The 20,324-nt window shown below is 40.6% G+C and overlaps 1 protein-coding gene across 1 annotated transcript in view; it reads left to right on the forward strand.

Moving 5' to 3' along the window:
* The window catches only part of Qpct (glutaminyl-peptide cyclotransferase), a 33,107-nt gene extending 17,871 nt beyond the window's left edge, over window positions 1-15,236 (forward strand). Inside the window, exons 4-7 of the mRNA XM_052186424.1 lie at window positions 4,768-4,944; window positions 6,721-6,820; window positions 8,978-9,094; window positions 14,624-15,236. Coding sequence (XP_052042384.1) covers window positions 4,768-4,944; window positions 6,721-6,820; window positions 8,978-9,094; window positions 14,624-14,769 — 540 coding nt within the window. The 3' untranslated portion in view covers window positions 14,770-15,236. The remainder of the gene's footprint in view (window positions 1-4,767; window positions 4,945-6,720; window positions 6,821-8,977; window positions 9,095-14,623) is intronic.
* The last annotated feature ends 5,088 nt before the right edge of the window (window positions 15,237-20,324 follow it).

Raw genomic sequence — 20,324 nt, forward strand, 5'->3', positions numbered from 1 at the left:
GCATGCCATTTTGGTTTTTTTTTATACTTATATTCTTAACAGAAAGACATGGAATGAGCGAGACTTTAAGACATATTTCCGTTTGTCACAAATAATTTTACTGCTCCAAAATAAAACAGCATAGCCTTGGAGCAAGAGGGTGGAACCAGACTGCTTGGTACCAAAGCATTCTGTGCATGCCCAAAGCACAGAGAGGCCTTCTGGCCAACCCAGCCAGAGACCTTTTGTCCAGTCCAAGGTAGAGACAATAAGAGGCAGTTTTCACTTCCTTCAGGCATAAGGCCTCATGGGTCTCACTGGAAAGTCAACAGCCAGATGACACCTAAAGGCAGTGAAATGACTTACATCCATTCATCCTGTTCTCTGCATTAATTTACTCGGACTCTTGTGAGTACTGATTCAAAGCTTGCTTCGAGGCAAGCTGCTCTTTTATTTCTTTTTGTAACTGGCAGGAGAATAATCATGGTCTGCAACTTCTACTAATTCAGCTTTATACCTGGACATCAGTAGGATCTTTGTGGCCTGATAGTTTTAGTATTTTTCTTTTCAGTAATTAGGTTGAAGCCAAGGCCTCCTGCATGTAGGTAAATGTTGTATCACTGTCCTACAACCCCAGCCCTATATTGCTTTTCTGTTTTGAGACAGTATCTAAATAAGTTGTTCAGGCTGGCCTGGCCCTCTTGGTAGTCTAATAAAGCTTTGAATTTGCAATTTTTCTTTAGCCTCCTGAGTAGCTGGGATTATGGGAATGTGCCACCAACATGGCTTTGAAGGTCTGGGTGATGATATTATAAAGGCTCAGCTATTGTGGAATCCATAAGAAACATATGGGTGTATAGATTCTGAATCCATGCCAGGCAGGGAGGTGAACATTCTGCTGGCTCTCAGGAAATTTCAAAAGAAATTAAACCAAGGATGTTTTGGACTTGGGAGGTCAAGCTATAAAGAAGGAACTGTAGGGAGATCCGGGAGATGTTGAACAGTGAGGTCTTCAGGTTTTCTTCCATTCCTAGCACCAGAAAGCCAGCAGCAGACAGAGGACTGGAGAATCTGTCTCCAGAGATGCAGATACCACAGACAAGGATGCCAAGGGAGACATTTGGCAGTCTTAAATGAGAACACTGAATAGACACCGATTGCTCTAAAGTGAATACAGTAGAACCAACCAATTTATGTCTCCAGTGAACATTTTAGTACCTTGTTCTTCAGTACAAACAAACACCAGGCGTAGCCAGATATTGGAGAACCGTTTCCACTGTGGAAGAAAGCAAGAAAAACTAATTATGCAAATTGAAACATGAAGTTGGAGGGATAGGATAGAGACTGCAAGGAGCAGCAGGAGATAGCTTGATGCTATTTAAAAATCCTTAGAGATGAGAGAATTTATATTCATAAAATACAATAGCCTTCAATAACAGAGTATTCACATCGTAGCAAAGAGCTCTTGGAAATTTGAAATTAAAAGTGCTATTTTTCAAGAAAGGCACTAAGAACATGGGACATGGGATATTTAGAAAGTAGATTAAATATCCTTTCTAGAAAGAAGGAAAAAAAAAACCCAAAATAAAATGAATTTTTTTCCGTGGGATCATTCCAGGTCACATAAAAAGCCGTAAGAACTAAAGTGGTGCTGGACTTCTCAGTAGTAATCCTAGAAGCTAGAAAATAATGAGGTTGTGCCTGAAACATTGTGACATGTGTTATATATATGCATGTTCACATGTGTGGGACTTGTCTATTAAACATTTCTGTGGAGATGTTAATTTGCCAACTGATATGTTGGTTTGGAGACCACACACACACACACACACACACACACACACACACACTGTTCAGAATAGGTATCCAAGTATAGATACCAGCAGAGATGAGAAAACAATTAGGGAGCAAGACCCAGTGCTCTTTGATATCAAGAGAGTAGAGACACCAGGCATCTGTATTTGATTCTTCCATTCGCTCTCACAGTGAGTATTTCACGCTCTTCCTCTCCCTCACCTGCACTTCCTTACCTTGCCCACTCTCACTTCCAAGTAATAGCCTTGATTTCTTCTTGCCAGTCTCATTAGCTGCCAAGCTTCCCACTCATGCCCTGAAGTCCATCTCCTGAGTGAGGGAGGAAGAACATGCTGTTCTAGGAGGCAAATGGAGGGATTTTACCCAGGATAGAGCATCAGTCATGCAGGATGTTGTCAGTAAGTCAGGGTTGATAAAGACTGAGAGTTGACCTTTGGATTTAACGATGTGTAGGTTATAGGTGTTCTTGACCCCTTTGTTTCAGTAGATGGAGGAGATGAAGCCTGAAGGGATAGACTTAAGAACAGACCTCATAGAAAGCTTGGGGGAAGTTAGGATAGATGTTACAGTAATGTACCCAAAGTGGCAAAATTGGTAGACTATGTTATTAGTGTATATCATACCTTATAGTTTACATAACTGTTATAACTATGTTCAATGTATATCTAAGAGGAAAGACTTTTGAATGGACAAAAAGGGTGAGATGTCATGGATTCGATTTAATGCTCGCATTATGGGAATTCGAATGTCTATGACCAATGGCTGGGCAGGGAGACAGAGGTGGGACTTTGAGGTTCCTAGGCAAGGAACTTGAGGGAGGAGGAGAATCACCATTGCTGGGGAAGAGGAAGGTCTCTGCTGAGAAGGGTAGGACAGAGAGACAGAGACACTGCCAACATGTAAGAGTCAGAGATCACGGCCCAGGAGAACTGCCTGGGTCCGTGGCAGCCAGGATGGAACATAGGTGTTAGCAAGTAATAGTTCAGGAATATTGGAGGGGAGAGTGTGTAGCTGCGGGGAGGTTTGGAAGTGCCCAGCCATTGAGCTGTTTAAGACATATTAAAATAAAAGGCTGTTGCCATGTGTGTGTGTGTGTGTGTGTGTTTCATTTGCAAATCCACAAGATTAGGGCAGTAGGGAGAAGTGTGTGAACACCTGCTGGGAAGTTTAGAGAGAATTAATGAATTAATTTATTACGGCTTCAGGGGGACATGATTTATTTGGTAGGGCAATTGCCTTGCATGCTTTGGGCTCCTGGTTCAACACCCAGAATTTTAAAAAATGGAACTGAAGAATAAGACTCAGGAACACTGCACATATAAAACTCTTCCAGTGAGTTAACAGAGATAACAAACCCATAGAACTCTCCAGCAGAGAGACAGAACACCTGATGTAGGAGAAATGGCGTTTGCTAAAGCAGTGCCCTTCAGCAGACACGAGGAGATGGACTTTAGTGCATATGTGAGGAGTCTGGCAAGAAGAAATAAAGGCCGCCACTTGGGAGTGCGGATGGGTGAGCTGTGGAGCTGCAGGCTAAAGAGAAAAAGCGCGAAATACTGAGGGTGAGGGAATGAACCCAGGAAATACAGCATGACTGTGTTTTGTGTGTGCACAGCATAGTACAGAAAGGCTGTATCAAAATTTGTGCTTGTGGATTTTAAGCTAGCAAACGACATGGTGGTTCATTCTTTTTCTATCCAGGTTCAGCATCTTGAGAATTGTCACAGAATAGGTAGGGAATGGAACTCCATATTATTATTATGTTGTTCCATGAAACTGTGACTACAAAGAGAGGCAAAGGAGCTGACAGTGTACTTAAGGGCGGGACTGGAATGATTGCCAGAAATTTGGCCCAACATGGAGCTAACCGGGTCATTCTAGGAGTGTGGCTGTGAAGAGGAGAGAATAAGTAGGCTTGGAGATTTGAACACCAAAAGGACTGACTGATCTGTACAGGAGAGTCAGCCCAATTAAAAACTGTAAGCCTTTTAGTTTTCTCAAATACTGTCTCTCACAAAGCCTCGCTTGATGTCCCAAGGGCTCCATCTCTCATTCCTCCCAAGCTTCAACGGATGCAAGCTTCACGCTTGAGCCCCTCGGCATATTCCAAACCATACTTACGTATTTGTTTTCTTTCCCCCAACTCTCTAGATGTAGAGGAGCTCTTGAGAGAAACACCATAATTTTTCTGTTTGTGTCCCTACATTGTTCCTAGGGCAGACTCTCGAACTTGGGTTCAATAACAAATTTCAGATTCTAGTAAGGTAAGAAGAAGGCACCCAGCTGTTGTAGGCTGGGTTTCCAGGAAGCACATTGCGAGGTGGAACATCACCTGACAAGCATTCAGGTCAGTGAGTAGGCAGTGGCGACAGAGAGAGGGATGAGACGGGATTAGGAGGAGCAAGCAGTGGAGCTGCCGCACAGGTTTTACAGCAGCCTCAGCTAACTTCTGGAGAGCTGTGGAGGTGGTGGCCTATGGAGAGAAGTCTGAATAGGTAGTCATGGGCTACAGGCCGCTCCCAGGAGAGGCTATAGCTGGAGTAACACATCCACCTGAGGTGGAATTCAGTGGCAAGTCACAGTGCTCGTCAGAGCAGTCTTACAGTGTAGCAGCTTTCTAGAGAGTAAGGGCACATGGAAGACATTTTGTTTTAGAAGGAGTATGGTATTTGGATTGGAAGTGGTATGGTTTCATTGGCTTGGACCTCTTCGCTTTACAGACTATCTGTCCTTTTGCCCAGCTAGTAGGAAAGAATGTGAATTTTTAATTGACTGGAGCATTTTTGCTCTTTGTTTCCACTGATGATCGTCATGAACCCGTCTTGAAGATATACACAGATATCTCTGAAGACAATCCCAGGTCAATATGCCCTCACTAAGCGCTTTTTAATAGACAGCCTTGGAATCTGTGATTGGTTGAAGTTAATTTCCATTGGTTTTGTTTTATTTTTCAAATCATTCTTTTTTTACCAGGATGTCTCTGGTTCCAAGCCAGCTCTCTCGCTCCGGCTAATTTTCTTTGATGGAGAAGAGGCTTTTCACCACTGGTCTCCTCAAGACTCTCTGTATGGGTCCCGGCACTTAGCTCAGAAGATGGCATCAAGCCCTCACCCTCCTGGAGCAAGAGGCACCAACCAACTAGATGGCATGGTTAGTCTGAGTAATTACCTTGGCTCTGTAGCTCAGTCCCTGTCTCCAGAGAAAAGGCTGCTAAGACCAAGCAAAGCCCTAAAAGTGCCATGAAATCCTCAGAGCACTGTTTATTGTAGAACATTCCTTGGCAAGCACTGTTTTTTTGAGGAATCCCAGACCTAAAAAGAATGATTCTGTGTTAGAAGCTGTGCTTGGCTGAGCTTAATTAAAATGATGTGAAAATCAGATTAAGGAGCTATTAGATTCAGTATGGTTTACTGAGGGTACCCCCAGAACCCCCAACAGTGTGTAGTATGGAGAGAGAAAGACCTTTTTCAGGAACCCCAGGGCAGGGAGGAAAGAGGACACAGAGAGGGATTTCCTGTGTGTTTAAAGCGGTATAGTGACTGCAGTGTGGATGTTTAATTTGATTCAGCATTTATGATGTGAAGGTAGAGACATTTTGAGGATGCCTTAAGATTCTGCTGCTATTGTTAAATAGTGGGTTCAGCATCTGACCTCCATACATCCTCCTGCTGTGGCCTACCAGGAAATCCCCCACTGTGCCTCTCTTCCCATACTCCACCTTCACTCTGCCACCAAGTCCACACCACCCCCAGCTTAGAACTTTATGCTGTGCTCCGGACCTCATTCCCCCCAGTGTTCTCTGTTTGTCTCTGACACTTTCCCTAAACCCTCTGCCGACACGTCACGCATGCCCACTGTTTGTTATCCTATGAATCAAATGAGCAACGGTGTCCTCTAGATTCCCTAAGGCTCCTTATGTCAACGTGACTTTCTCAGGTATGAGGACAGCTTGCTGTGAGACAAAGGCACGTGGCCACCATTTCACTCATTCACTTGTGCCTGAGCAGCTCAAAAGGGTTCAGACAAATGAGAAGACCTACAGATAATTAGTCCAGATATTCAATCTGCAGCGATGGCCCATCTATTTCTCAAACAGAGACTTAATCCGATCTCATAAATATGTTCCTATTTCAAACAAGCATTTTTCCAAACAACTAAATATGTATGTCAATTATACATACATGCACATATATATCACTCATGTATATCATATCTTTGGAATCTTGAAACCTGATAACATTTATCCAATATATGTCAGGTTTCACGGTTGGCAGTTACCCACACAGGATTTCGCTTACTTTGCTAAGTCAGGAGGCCTTAATCTAGGTGTTGGGCTTCAGGAAGTGAGTCCTCAAGCCTGCTGATGTTTTGTGGTTAAAATAAGCTAAGAGAAATTGGCTTAACTTGGAAGGTTGTAACCAGGGGACTTTAGAGAATTGCTCATTTGAACTCCTTGTTTGCTACACAAGGAAATGGCGATCCAGTAGCATGATGTATGTAATTTCCTTTAAAGGAATTTTTCTTACATGCTCTGTGAGTCATAGCTTCTGTCCCCATGCTTACCTATCATTACAGGCTAAAGGTAAAATTGCCTAATTACAATGGCATAGACTAGACAGGTTTGAACTCCTTCGTGAACACACAGCAAATGTATTCTTTTCTCAAACCATAAAACATGCATCAAATCCCCCTTTCTAGTTTATCCTAAGCTATGTTCCTTTGATGCATAATACATCCCCATTGTGTAATGTTGCACAAGCAAGATCTACAGTGTTCTCTAAAACGGGTAGCAAATAATGTCATTTAAAAAGCGCTCTGTGTGATTCTCAGTTGTTAGAATGTGTTTAGTTTTGACTGTTTTTCTCGGTCGATGGGTCTGAAACATGCCTGGGTGACTATGACAAAGCAATATTTTTTCTCTCTTAGGATCTGTTGGTTTTACTAGATTTAATTGGAGCAGCAAACCCAACATTCCCTAATTTTTTCCCCAAGACTACCAGATGGTTTAATAGACTTCAAGCAATTGGTAAGCATCTCAGTTACTACAGGGCAAAATGCTGTTTCTTCCTATTGGCAAGCACTGCACCTTCAAACTCACAATTTATGCTTTAAATGTGCTATTTAAATATTTAACATGCCTTGCTGGCATTTGTCTTACCCTACCAATTAGTTTATTTTTCCTAATTCAGTAGGCCCAGTTTAGTTTCTTAGGTGGAATCCTATTTTGAAATACAAATGTCAAAACACTACATTTATAGATTCTTAGAAATGATGCCAAAAGATACTCCGGAATTTAATTTCATTTTCCATCTCAAATTTGTCTCCTATTTTTTCCTTTGTCTTCTCCTCCCGCTCCCCCTAAGGACTCTGTGTGCTTCCCTTGCTTCCTTTTCTGAAATGCACACAGCAATCAATTATACCTTATTGTGATTAAAAGCTATTGCGCTGTCCTTGTTTGTGGAATTTACACCTTTAACTATTTCTTTAATTATATAAGAAAAATGTACCCAACGGTTAAGCAAATATAAGTGTTGATAGATAAGAATTTTATATTTGGTGGTAGTTGGGGCTTTCTCAGTGTTCTTAAAATTCCATTACACTCGATTCCTACTTGATACAGTTTTACCCTTGAAATTTAACAATCACGAAAATGAACAGCTATCTGGGGCGTTATTTTCTTGTTCTATCATCTCACGATATCTTGCCATTTTGTAACAAGCAGCAACTGGTTCTGTACACCAGTTATGTGTCACAAGACAACAAGAGTGATGGGCTGTGTAGGTCAGCGGTTCTCAAACTTCAGGACAGATCAGAATCCCCCGAGTTCATGCTAATGCGTGGATAACTGGACTGTACTCTGAATTTCTGATTCACCAGCTAATTTGCATCTCTGCCGTATTCTCGAGTGATAACTGAAGCTGCTGCTGAGGAACCGCATCTTGAGAATCACTGATAGAGGTCACAGTAGTCTTCTCCCCACAGAGCTGATATACTTCATCCTACTCTGTTTGCAGGGTCCACTTTAAGCCCCACATCCCTCCATAGGCATTTCCCATGCACTACCTGGATCTATGATCATCCACACCTGAGTTTTCCCAGCACCCGTGTCTCTTATTTTCTCTTTCTCAATCTCAGTTGTTCTATTGAGCCATCTACTCATTCTTTTGGCATTAGATTCTTAGTCTCTTTTAATCTTTTTTTTTAATTGGTTATTTTATTTATTTACATTTCAAATGTTATCCCCCTTCCCAGTTTCCCCTCCACAACCCTCCTGTACCCTACCCCTCTTCTGCCTCTATGAGAGTGCTTCCCCCACCTGCCTACCCACTCCAGCCTCACTGCCTTAGCATTCCCCTACCCTGGGAGCCTCCACAGGACCAAGGGCCTCCCCTCCCTATGATGCTGATAAGGCAATCGTCTGCTACATATGCAACTGGAGATATGTGCTCCCCTCATGTGTGCTCTTTGGTTGGTGGTTTAGTCCCTGAGAGCTTTGGGGGAGAGTCTGATTGGTTGATGTTATTGTTCTTCCTTTGGGGTTATAAACCCCTCCAGTTCCTTCAGTCCTTCCCCTAACTCCTCCATTGGGGTCTCCATGCTCAGTCTGATGGTTGGCTGCAAGCATCCACATCTGTATCTGTAAGGCTCTGGCAGAGCCTCTTAGGGGGCAGCTTTACCAGGCTCCTGTCAGCAAGCGCTTCTTGGCATCAGCAATAATGTCTGGGTTTGGTGTCTGCAGTTGCGATGGATTCCTAGGTGGGGTAGTCTAAGAATGGCCTTTCCTTCAGTCTTTGCTCCATTCTTTGTTGCTGTGTTTTCCTTGATCCTGGGTGTGTCAGGGCACCTGGGGGTTGAGCTTCCTCTGGGTGTTGTAGGAGTGGGTGGTGAACCAGCACCCAGGCTTGCTCCAGTACTGGTTCAAACTGGAAGCAAGCATCTACTCTTAAAGAGGTTTTCAGCAGCACTGCTAGTGTCGTGTGTGACTCTTTTCCTCTATTCTCCTCCACTCTAACATATACATAGGCGAAGCCTAGACGCTTACCGTCACAGATGAGACTGTAGCTGCTGATACATAAAGAATTTCATGTGTGATAAGATTTCAAGCTCCCTAAATAAGGATGTATTCCGAGTCTTGATCAGAGAAAATTAAATGTTCATTTACTGTCTTGATTGTGCTCTGCAGAAAATGAGCTCTATGAATTGGGCTTACTCAAGGATCATTCTTTGGAGAGGAAGTATTTTCAGAATTTTGGTTATGGAAATATTATCCAGGATGACCACATTCCATTTTTAAGAAAAGGTAACTATGTGTGTATTGCTATGCATTGTGTTTTCTCTACTGTGTCTACTTATTTATTATATTTTATGTGCATTTTAAAAATTTAAAACATTATTTTCACATTCCTTGTTATCATTCATTTGTATTGTATGTTAATTGTAGTGTTTCGGTATGATATTTTTATAGCTGTATATAATATAGTTTGATCATATTCCTCTCCCTTCGCCCTCTCTTGACTCCTCTCCCTTATTACTCTCTTCCCCTTTCCTAAACAATCTCCCTGTCCCTTTCATGTATTTTTTTTTAGGCTTTTGTTAGGGTTTCTTACAGGAGAATGAATGAGAATTTATTTTCAGAAGTATGGGCACCTTACCAGTAGGATCACACTGAAGTATATGTCTCTCCCTCCCACAACAACCATTAATAATTATGTACAAATCCTCAGAGAAGGGTGAGGCCTCATGAAATCAACTCTCCCTAATGTGGTATTGTGGGCCCAATCTTACAAAGATCTCGTAAAGGTCACGGCTGTTGTGAGTTCAAGAGTGCGGCGGCCTGGGCGTGCTTGCATTTCATACCATTCTCCATTCTCCTTCCCGTTTCTTCCATCTTTAGCATTCCTTTTCCTTGATGTTTACTGAGTCTTAGATGATATAAATGCCTAATTTATATCATGGCTTAACATTCAACAGTCATTTATTCTCCTCATTTTAACCAGTTATGAGTTTCTGAAGTTACCATTGTCTAATGTAAAAAGAATCTCTCTATTCCTCAAACTTAGCAACCTAGTTCCATTAGATAGCTTTCTTTTATATATATGTATATAAACCTCACTCAGGATGATATTTTCTAGCTCCATCCATTTGGCTAAGAATTTCATGAATTCATTGTTTTTAATAGCTGAGTAGTATTCTATTGTGTAAATGTACCACATTTTCTGTATCCATTCCTCTGTTGAGAGATATTCTGGCAATTATAAATAAGGATGCTATAAACATAGTGGAGGATGAGTCCTTATTACATGTTGGAGAATCTTCTGGGTATATTTCTAGGAGTGATATAGCTAGGTCCTCTGGTAGTACTATGTCCAATTTCCTGGGGGAACCGCTAAACTGATTTCTAGAGTGGTTGTACCAGTTTGCAATCCCACCAGCACTGGAGGAGTGTTCCTCTTTCTCCACATCCTGCTGTCACCTGAGTTTTTGATCCTAGCTGTCGCCTGAGTTTTTGATCCTAGCCATTCTGACAGGTGTGAGGTAGAATCTCAGGGTTGTTTTGATTTGCATTTCTTGGATGACTAAGGATGTTGAACATTTCTTTAGGTGCTTCTCAGCTATTCCTCAGTTTAGAATTCTTTTTTTTTTTTGGATGTTCTTTGATATTCTTTTTTTTTTTACTTGATATATTTTTTTATTTACATTTCAAATGAGTTCCCCTTTTCTGGCCCCCACTCCCCGAAAGTCCCATAAGCCTTCTTCCTTCCCCCTGTTCTCCCATCCACCCCTTCCCACTTCCCTGTTCTGGTTTTGCCCTATAATGCTACACTGAGTCTTTCCAGAACCAGGGGCCAATCCTACTTTCTTCTTGTACATCATTTGATATGTGGATTATGTTTTGGGTATTCCAATTTTCTAGGCTAATATCCACTTATTAGTGAGTGCATACCATGATTGATCTTTTGAGACTGGGTTACTTCACTTAGTATGGTGTTCTCCAGCTCCATCTATTTGTCTAAGAATTTCATAAATTCATTATTTCTAATGGAATAGTACTCCATTGTGTATATATACCACATTTTTTGCATCCATTCTTCTGTTGAGGGATACCTGGGTTCTTTCCAGGTTCTGGCTATTATAAATAGGGCTGCTATGAACATAGTGGAGCACATATCCTTATTACATGGTGGGGAATCCTCTGGGTATATGCTCAGGAGTGGTATAGCAGGATCCTCTGGAAGTGACGTGCCCAGTTTTCTGAGGAACCACCAGACTGATTTCCAGAGTGGTTGTACCAATTTGCAACCCCACCAGCAGTGGAGGAGTGTTCCTCTTTCTCCACATCCTTGCCAACACCTGCTGTCTCCTGAATTTTTAATCTTAGCCATTCTGACTGGTGTAAGGTGAAATCTCAGGGTTTTTTTGATTTGCATTTCCCTAATGACTAATGAAGTTGAGCATTTTTAAAGATGCTTCTCTGCCATCCGAAGTTCTTCAGGTGAAAATTCTTTGTTTAACTCTGTACCCCATTTTTAATAGGGTTATTTGGCTTTCTGGGGTCTAATTTCTTGAGTTCTTTGTATATATTGTATATTAGCCCTCTATCTGATGTAGGGTTGGTGAAGATCTTTTCCCAATTTGTTGGTTGCCTTGCCTTACAGAAACTTTGTAACTTTATAAGGTCCCATTTGTCAATTCTTGATCTTAGAGCATAAGCTATTGGTGTTCTGTTCAGGAACTTTCCCCCTGTACCGATGTCCTTAAGGGTCTTCCCCAGTTTCTTTTCTATTAGCTTCAGAGTGTCTGGCTTTATGTGGAGGTTCTTGATCAATTTGGAGCTGAGCTTGGTACAAGGAGATAAGGATGGATCAATTTGCATTCTTCTGCATGCTGACCTCCAGTTGAACCAGCACCATTTGTTAAAAAGGCTATCTTTTTTTCCATTGGATGTTTTCAGCCTCTTTGTCGAGGATCAAGTGGCCATAGGTGTGTGGGTTCATTTCTGGATCTTCAATCCTGTTCCATTGATCCTCCTGCCTGTCACTATACCAATACCATGAAGTTTTTAACACTATTGCTCTGTAGTATTGCTTGAGGTAAGGGATACTGATTCCCCCAGAATTTCTTTTGTTGTTGAGAATAGTTTTAGCTATTCTGGGTTTTTTGTTATTCCAGATGAATTTGATAATTGCTCTTTCTAACTCTATGAAGAACTGAGTTGGGATTTTGATGGGTATTGCATTGCATCTGTATATTGCTCTTGGGAAAATGGCCATTTTAACTATATTGATCCTGCCGATTCATGAGTGTGGGAGTTTTTTCCAATTTCTGAGGTCTTCTTCCATTTCCTTCTTCAGAGTCTTGAAGTTCTTGTCATACAGATTTTTCACATGTTTGGTCAGAGTCACACCAAGGTACTTTATAGTGTTTGTGGCTATTGTGAAGGGTGTCATTTTTCTAATTTCTTTCTCAGCCTGCTTATTCTTTGAGTATAGGAAGGCTACTGAGTTGCTTGAGTTGATTTTATAACCAGCCACTTTGCTGAAGTTGTTTATCAGCTATAGGAGTTCTCTGGTGGAGGTTTTCGGGTCACTTAAGTAGACTGTCATATCATCTGGAAATAGTGATAGTTTGACTTCTTCCTTTTCCAATTTGTATCCCTTTGACCTCCTTATGTTGTCTAATTGCCCGAGCTAGTACTTCAAGTACAATATTGAAAAGATAAGGAGAGAAGGGGCAGCCCTGTCTAGTCCCTAATTTTAGTGGGATTGCTTCAAGTTTCTCTCCATTTAGTTTGATGTTGGCTACCGGTTTGCTGTATATTGCTTTTACTATGTTTAGGTATGAGCCTTGAATTCCTGTTCTTTCCAAGACTTTAAGCATGAAAGAAGCTAATTGCAATTTATACCCACTGAGAGAGGGGATTTTTCCCCCAGTGGAGTGACACTGGGTATAGTAATAACGCTCTAGGGCAGGCTCCATTGGCCAATTTTGTGTGTGTGTGTGTGTGTGTGTACATGCATGAGTGTTGACTTGCTTTTTGTTTGTTTTGTTTTGGTATTTTTTGACTTTTTGTTTTGATTTTGAGAGAGAGAAATTGGGAGGGTAGGGAGGTAGGAGAGATCTTGGAGATGCTGTGGAAGGGGAAAGAAAATTATCAAAATATATTGTATGAAAAAATAAACCTAATAAATACAAACAAAACAAAATGAAACAAAAAGACCATCTCTTTATCAGCCACTTTCTTTGGATTATCAGATGAAATGTTAGAGCCCATTATTGTTCATTGACATGGAAGAATATGCGTCATGGAATGTTCATTTCCTCATCTTGCCCCTTTCAGTAAATGATCAACATTTATCCAGCTGCTTAGGTCAGTGTGCTGGGAGCTGTCTTAAGTTCCACTGAATTTCTCTGAGTTCTACTTCTGTATTGTGCACTCATGCATGTTTAAGTCTTAAAGATGATCATCTAAGTTGAATCTTTTATACAACACTGGACTTACACAATAGTTTTCACTTCCCCTGATTTGCAGCAACCTAGGAATAATAGGAATCATTAAATATAATCAATCAATTAGTTTGGCCATGATGTCATTCATTCGTGGCTTCTCTTTTCTTGTGAGAGACATTCTGCAATCTTGATGGCATTTTTGTTTTTCCATACCTTCTATATAGTTAAGAAATCCCAGAATCCTCTGATAGCCTGCCTTGCCTTGCCTTGCATAAAGTTAAGCTATATTCTTGCTCTTCATTCAACTTTGATGTGGCCTGGTTGGTAAGAAAGACATCCTGGGGCCTGGAGAGATGGCTCAGTGGTTAAGGGCACTGGCTGTTCTTCCAAATTATCTGGGTTCAATACCCAGAACCCATGTGACAGCTCAAAAATTTCTGTAATTCTGGTCCCAGGGGATTTGACACCTTACACAGACACACATACACAAAGAACACCAATGTACATAAAATAAAAACAAATAAATAATTAAAATAGAGAAAGCTATCCTGTGTCACAATGTGAAAGTCTAAATTAACTCAATGTTTTTTTAGGAAGCCTTCCCACTGGTCTCTAAATTTTACTATTGCTTCTCATTTTTTTGCACATAAAATAGAATTATCTTTTAAAACAAAATTATGCTAATACTTACTGTTTTAAAATCTCCTGGTTTGCTGTCTTATAGAGTAAGACAGAAAGTCTTTACCATGGCCTAAAAAGACTTCCATTTTCTGATTCTGTTTCAAAAATCATCTCTTACTTTGCTTCTCACTTCTTTCTGTGATTTGGCCACATTGGCCATCTTGGGGTCCCTGTTCAGTGCAAGCCTCGTGGTCTTTGCCTTTAGGAATACTGTTACCCACAATGCTCATTCCTAGATCTGTGCCTGGCCTGCTGCCTTTTGAGTTTGTGCCTCTATTTAAACGTTAGCTTCTGGAGAGGCTCGTCCCTGGTTTTAAATGACTCTTCATTCATCCCTTGTTTGTCTTCCATCTTTATTCCTGTGCCCCACTTTGTTATTTTTGAAAAACTTTACATTGTCTATGATTATGTCTTGTTTGTGTCCATTTGTTTCTCCACTAGAATATCAACTCCACATAGGCAAGGTCTCCTCTTTCCACCCCTGGACTGAGAGCTTTGCCAGCACTGGGTGCTGTCATCCCTTACTGGACTAATTGACGTTTTTCTGACAAGCCTTGAAGTTTCCATGTACTTGGAGCATGCTTGTGAAACAGTGAATTATCGACTGCCTTACAGGACATGGTCCTTTCTATGCCTGCAAATGTCACTTTCTAGTTCACCCCCTGGGAAGTCTTACTCACAAGTTGCTTTTCTCCTACAGGTGTCCCAGTTCTTCACCTGATAGCTTCTCCTTTCCCTGAAGTCTGGCACACCATGGATGACAATGAAGAGAATCTACACGCATCAACCATTGACAATCTCAACAAAATCATCCAAGTCTTTGTGCTGGAATATCTTCACTTGTAATATTTGAATTTAGTTTCTGGTAATGGCTTCTACAGTAACTTCAAGACACCATTTAAACAATCTGATTCCAGATAAATGTGTGTAGACCTCTGTCCTATAGATTCATTCTGTAGGTGTCTTTGAATATGTGGTCAGCAAATTGTAGAATTCTATGATACCTTCGCTAATTTTCCTCTAGAGATGAGAAAGAACCACATAAAGAAAAGAAAAATAATAAATTTGGAAACTCTTTTGGATGAAAACTTTAAAATGAAGTTAGATTCACTTACCAATTTCATAGACTTGTAAACAATACTTAAATACAATGGTGTTGTATGGTATAGTGGTAGTTTTATATGTGATATTATATAGTGTGCTATATAATATGTAATGAAACACAAGGCATGTACTTTGACAGCCCTTAAGTTTCTTTAAGAAAAGCTTTGTGGAGTTCATTTCTTGGAAATTAAAGTCTGAATTAAATTGTATATTGTGAATTAGTTTTACATGTCCGTAAATGAGAAAGTGTCTGTTATAATACATGGTTCAGTTTCCTAGGTTTTTATACCTTTAATTTTTTTTGTAGAGATGATAGAGTTGGTGATAAAACCTTCAGAGAAGGATACAAAAATATAATCCCTGTTTGCATCTTGGGTTGAGATAAAAACAGAAAAAGACCATGTAGTACAGCCTCAAGAGTTAATATTAGGGAATCATAACAGTAGCACATAGACTATGATACTTTTTCTGCAATTAGTTTTTCTGGTGTTCGGGTTTGGTCCATAATAACATTTTTTTTCTGGAGACATGTAGGCATCCTGGGTTACCTTCAGAGATAGGAAGCTATTATCTATAAATAACAATCTCAATCAAATGAACACTTAGGGAAATCGATCATTTCAAAAAAAATGAAGTTATTTGGGGGCCACTGTTCCCTATGCTCAGGGCAGAAATGGAGTCAATAGTTATTTTTCTAAGGGTAGAGAGTGACATGAACTGGCTAAGTTCAGAAATATTTTTGGTTTTAAGTTTAGTAACAGTGGAAGTAATGGAAACTATTTTACTGAGGAAGTATATAATTTTAGTTATGTGATTACATAATTATGCACAACAATATAATCATTAAAATATACAAAACATTGTAATTTCATATTTCACACCATTAAATTTTTCTAGAATTTCATTTACAGTGTTGGTTCTAAGGTTATAAGGGATGTTGTGCCCCTGTAACTTAACTTTGAATTTGGGTTTTTTTTTTTTTTTTTTTTTTTTTGGTTAACTTATGTTATTTTCTGTGTTTGCCTGTCGTGTGTACTTGTGCACCGTGTGTGTGATGATGCTCTGGGAGGTCAGAAGAGGGCATTGTATTCTCTGGAACTGTTACAGATGTTAGTGGGCTGTCACATTGGTGCTGGAAACCACATTGGGGTCCTCAGCAAAAACACTTGTTCCTAACCACTGAGAAACCCAGCCCTACTTACCTTTCTTTTCTTTTCTTTTCTTTTCTTTTCTTTTCTTTTCTTCTCTTCTCTTCTCTTCTCTTCTCTTCTCTTCTCTTCTCTTTTCTTCTTTCTTTCTTTTTTTTTTTTTGAGACATCACCTCATATATGAAAGGCTGGCCTTGAACTCACTCTCTACCTACCCTTAGAAGAATAACTATTGACTCCATTTCTGCCCTGAGCACAGGGAACAGTGGCCCCCAACTAACTTCATTTATATGAAATGATCAATTTCCTTAGGTGTTCATTTGATTGAGATGGTTATTTATAGATAATTGTTTTCTATCTCTGAAGATAAGCCAGGAGATGACTCTGGACTTCTGGCTATCCCATTTCCACCTGAGATTATAGGCAGAGGTTACAGACACACTCCCTTGAGTGTAATTTCTGAGGTGCTGGGGAAGGAACATCAAGGCTTTGGGCTAGTGCTCTGTCAGTTTAGCTACCTCTCTATCAAGAGCAAATAGTTACTGAGGGACGATTCTAGAAGTGCTAGAAAGTGCTTCATATATGCTCGCCATTGCAATCCTCATGTCTCCTCAAGAGGTAGGTTACCATTATCATTACCGTTATTTTAGGGTGAACAGAACAATGGTTAAGTATAGTCTTCAAAATAATGGAACCAGTATATGGCCACAGTGGAATCTGAACCGAGACGTTTAGAATCTGGCCTTAAAGCTCACACATATTCTGTGGTCTAGAACTTTCCACAATATTGTTCATGTTAGATAAAGTGACAGTTACATGTTGAACATTTCACAGGGCATTCCCTGAACCCGGGTCACATTTCCCAAACTCTTTGTTGCTAAGCCTTACTTCACAGTCTTAACCATCAAAGGCAGCCATCTCTGTGCACATTTATTTCCCTGCCACACCAAAGGCTATTTTTTGCATCAGCCTGAGCACAAAATGATATCAATACGCGCACAGCTCCAGGACTGGGAAATCTAAGCCACGAAGAAGGATTAATGGGAGCTAAGTTTTTCAGATTAATTTTTTTAATATGACAGAAAAATAATTAAAAGGAGTTTGTGGAAGATACGTTTTATTTTTTACATCAGAAAATAAATCGTTGCATTGATGGTTCATGGTTTAAGCAATAATAGGCAGCAGGAAAATAAGTCTAGTCAGGGATCTGAAGGAGAGTTGACATTACTGCGTGCAGAATTATAAGCTGAAAGGATTAAGCTCCTTTTGAGGCAGAGTGAAATTAATAGGAGATCTACTATAATCTGTTGAGTTGGCATTCGTGGGATTATTTTTAGAGGGGGTCGGAGGATATGTTGAAATGGGATATGGGGAGAGCAAACATTTAAGCAGCTTAGCACAGCGAAGGCTGCTTCCCTGCTTTGCAGGAGTCACCGTTTGATTTTACCAAGAGTCTGCGTGAATCGAAGAGAAGCAAATATGATGCCATAGAGAGAGCGATTTGGGGCGTGGATTTTGACAGCAATCTCTGAAATATGTTTTGTGTAATGCATGGCAGTCAGAAACATCACGTTTGAGAAATGCAGCTGTGGAGGCAAGGCTTCATCCGCCCCATCCTGGATTTGGAATTTTTCAATGTGCACTTTGGAGCATTTTACAGCCCCCAACGGAACAATTTGTATGTTTTGCCTATGAGTGTTAACCTTTCAATATGTAAGGCTGTTTTTCTGCTTTAAGAGAAGTGAGTTCAGAGGAAAATATTCATAAGAGTGTATTCATAACTTTGGTATCTGAAAAAAAAAATCACGAGCCTGTTCCTGTAGCTTGAGGGCTGTGACCGGAGGAGGAAAGACAGATCCTTCTAATGGAGAAATGTTTTAGACAGGAACCAGTCATCAGAAGAACAAAGCAGGCCATGTTTGCAGCCTGGGCTCCAGCTCCTGAAACAGTGCATTGTGTGAAGATTCTTTCGTGCATCAAAGAAACGTATTGATTATGGCGCTCCAGCAAAAGTCATGTGAAAAGCCCCATCAAAGCAACTGGAGATTCGTTTACTTAAAGGGGCTATGGACAGGGCTCTCGATTCTTCCACCCTGTAATGTGAGGATTGGTTATATTCTGCTCTGATGACGAGAACATCTGAGTCTCTTTGGAAGATCTAAACATGGGCGATGGAGGTACAGAGATCACGGGAATAAGGGAAAGTGATGGAGACCATTCAGTAACTTGGAGCCCAGCTAATGTGGGATGCATTTTCTATCCACGAAGGCACGGGTATTCTTCATAGTCAGGCTTCATGTCTAGGCTTCAAAGATGAACGTAAGAAAATTGAGGTTTCTCTCAGTTTCGGGGCTACTGTCTATGTAGCCTGAAACTCTAAAAGTAGTTTTGAAGTGGTTTGACTTATTTCCGCCTTAAGCATCACTGCTCTGTCGCCCCCGGTTTATCTTTTTCAGCCTTCAAAAAGTAAAATGATTGTTCTGCTGCATAAGGCAGAAGCCATGGTCTAAAGCCACTGTCTCAGAGAAGAGAGATATTGGTTAGCTAATTGGGTAGCGGATACTCCTCAAATCCTCTTACCCATGAAAACTGGCTCCAGAATCCTGGCAAGACATCCAACAGCAATAATTTATGATGGTTTTGAAGTGCACTGGATGAAAGGATTGCCTGTCGTGGCTGGATCCCTCAGCCTCAACATGGTTGGCGTGCTCACGCAATGTGAAGTCATCGTATTGTGCTCATATTTCAAAGGCAACACATGGAACATGGTCCAACTTCCTGATATATACAAACTTGCCAGGGGAGAGTTTAGACTGTTTGAGAATCAATATTAAGATCACATACTTGCCCAAGAGAGAAAGCAAAACCAAGCCCCCTCCCCCCAAAATCTCAAACGTTACAAACACTACAAAGGTAGTGAAAGTAAAATTTAAAACTGATGAAATATGAAAATCATCACTTATAAATAACCCTGGAAATGTTTCTCTCACCTACTTGATACTGTGGGTACAGAAGGTCCTTGGCATGCATGCATAGATTTAAATAATAGTGGCTCTTGTGACTAAGCAAGACTGACTGACAGTAGTGAACTATGCTACAGGACCAATCAATGTAGAGATGTGACTGAGGGGAACTGATTCCAGCCATCGATTTCACTGCTGTTCCTACGATGGCTGCAGGAGCATTTGGGCCTCTTTCCTTGTTAAAATGAATTCCACAGCTATCCCCCAAACTAGGTGATCTTGCTGGAGACAAGAAGATAGTACAATGATAGATACCTGCATTAGGTATGCAACTCATTTTCATCTTCTACTGATGGAAGAACTAAAGGTTTTAAACTCACCATGAAGACTCTCAGTTTTATTTCTCTTTGTAATGGGACTAATTATATAAAACAAAGGTAGTTAAGTATTTAGCTCTTCTAAGAATGCTAATGCAAGCAACTTATTGCCATATGTTTTGACAGACTGACCCATGATGTTGCTATTATTCTCCTTTTCTAAAGAAATAGGAATTAGATCATTCTCTGTTGATGCTACCGTCTGATTTTAAGGACTTGAATTTACCGGTAAATGGCATAGCTACTTTCAGGTTGGTTATAAACGCATCAGAAAAAGGCTCCAGTGTGTTTGTCTTCATCTTGAGATAGAAGCACTTGGCTAGGGAATATTTCCTCATTCTCTCTGTCTCTCTGTCTCTCTGTCTCTCTGTCTCTTCCTCTGTCTCTCTCTCTCTCTCTGTCTCTCTCTCTTCTTCCCTCCCTCCCTCTGTACCTCCCTTCTTCCCCTCCCCACCCCTGTGTGTTGGAACATAAAAGTACTTGACTATATAGGACAATTTATACAACAAGGAATTTTCTATTTCTGTGCCCATGACATCAGCAATAAGGAATGCTGACTACTTTGCCACATTCTAATTTTAAAGGTTCAAAAATTTAGAACTCTGAAAAGTGTATCCAGAAAGGTGAACTTCCGGGCCACAGGAAGCCAACAGTGATGGAGCAGACATTGTCCAGACACCATTGAGGTCTGGTAGACTAGAAAGCTGAAGAAGACCAGGGTCAGTCAGCTCAGGAGGGGTTTGGTTTTGTTTTTTGTTTTTTGTTTTAGGTTTTTCTGATACAGAGTTTCTCTGTGTAGCCCTGGAACT

Source organism: Apodemus sylvaticus, chromosome 6 (genome assembly GCF_947179515.1).
Source record: "Apodemus sylvaticus chromosome 6, mApoSyl1.1, whole genome shotgun sequence".
Classification (NCBI taxonomy): Eukaryota; Metazoa; Chordata; class Mammalia; order Rodentia; family Muridae; genus Apodemus; species Apodemus sylvaticus.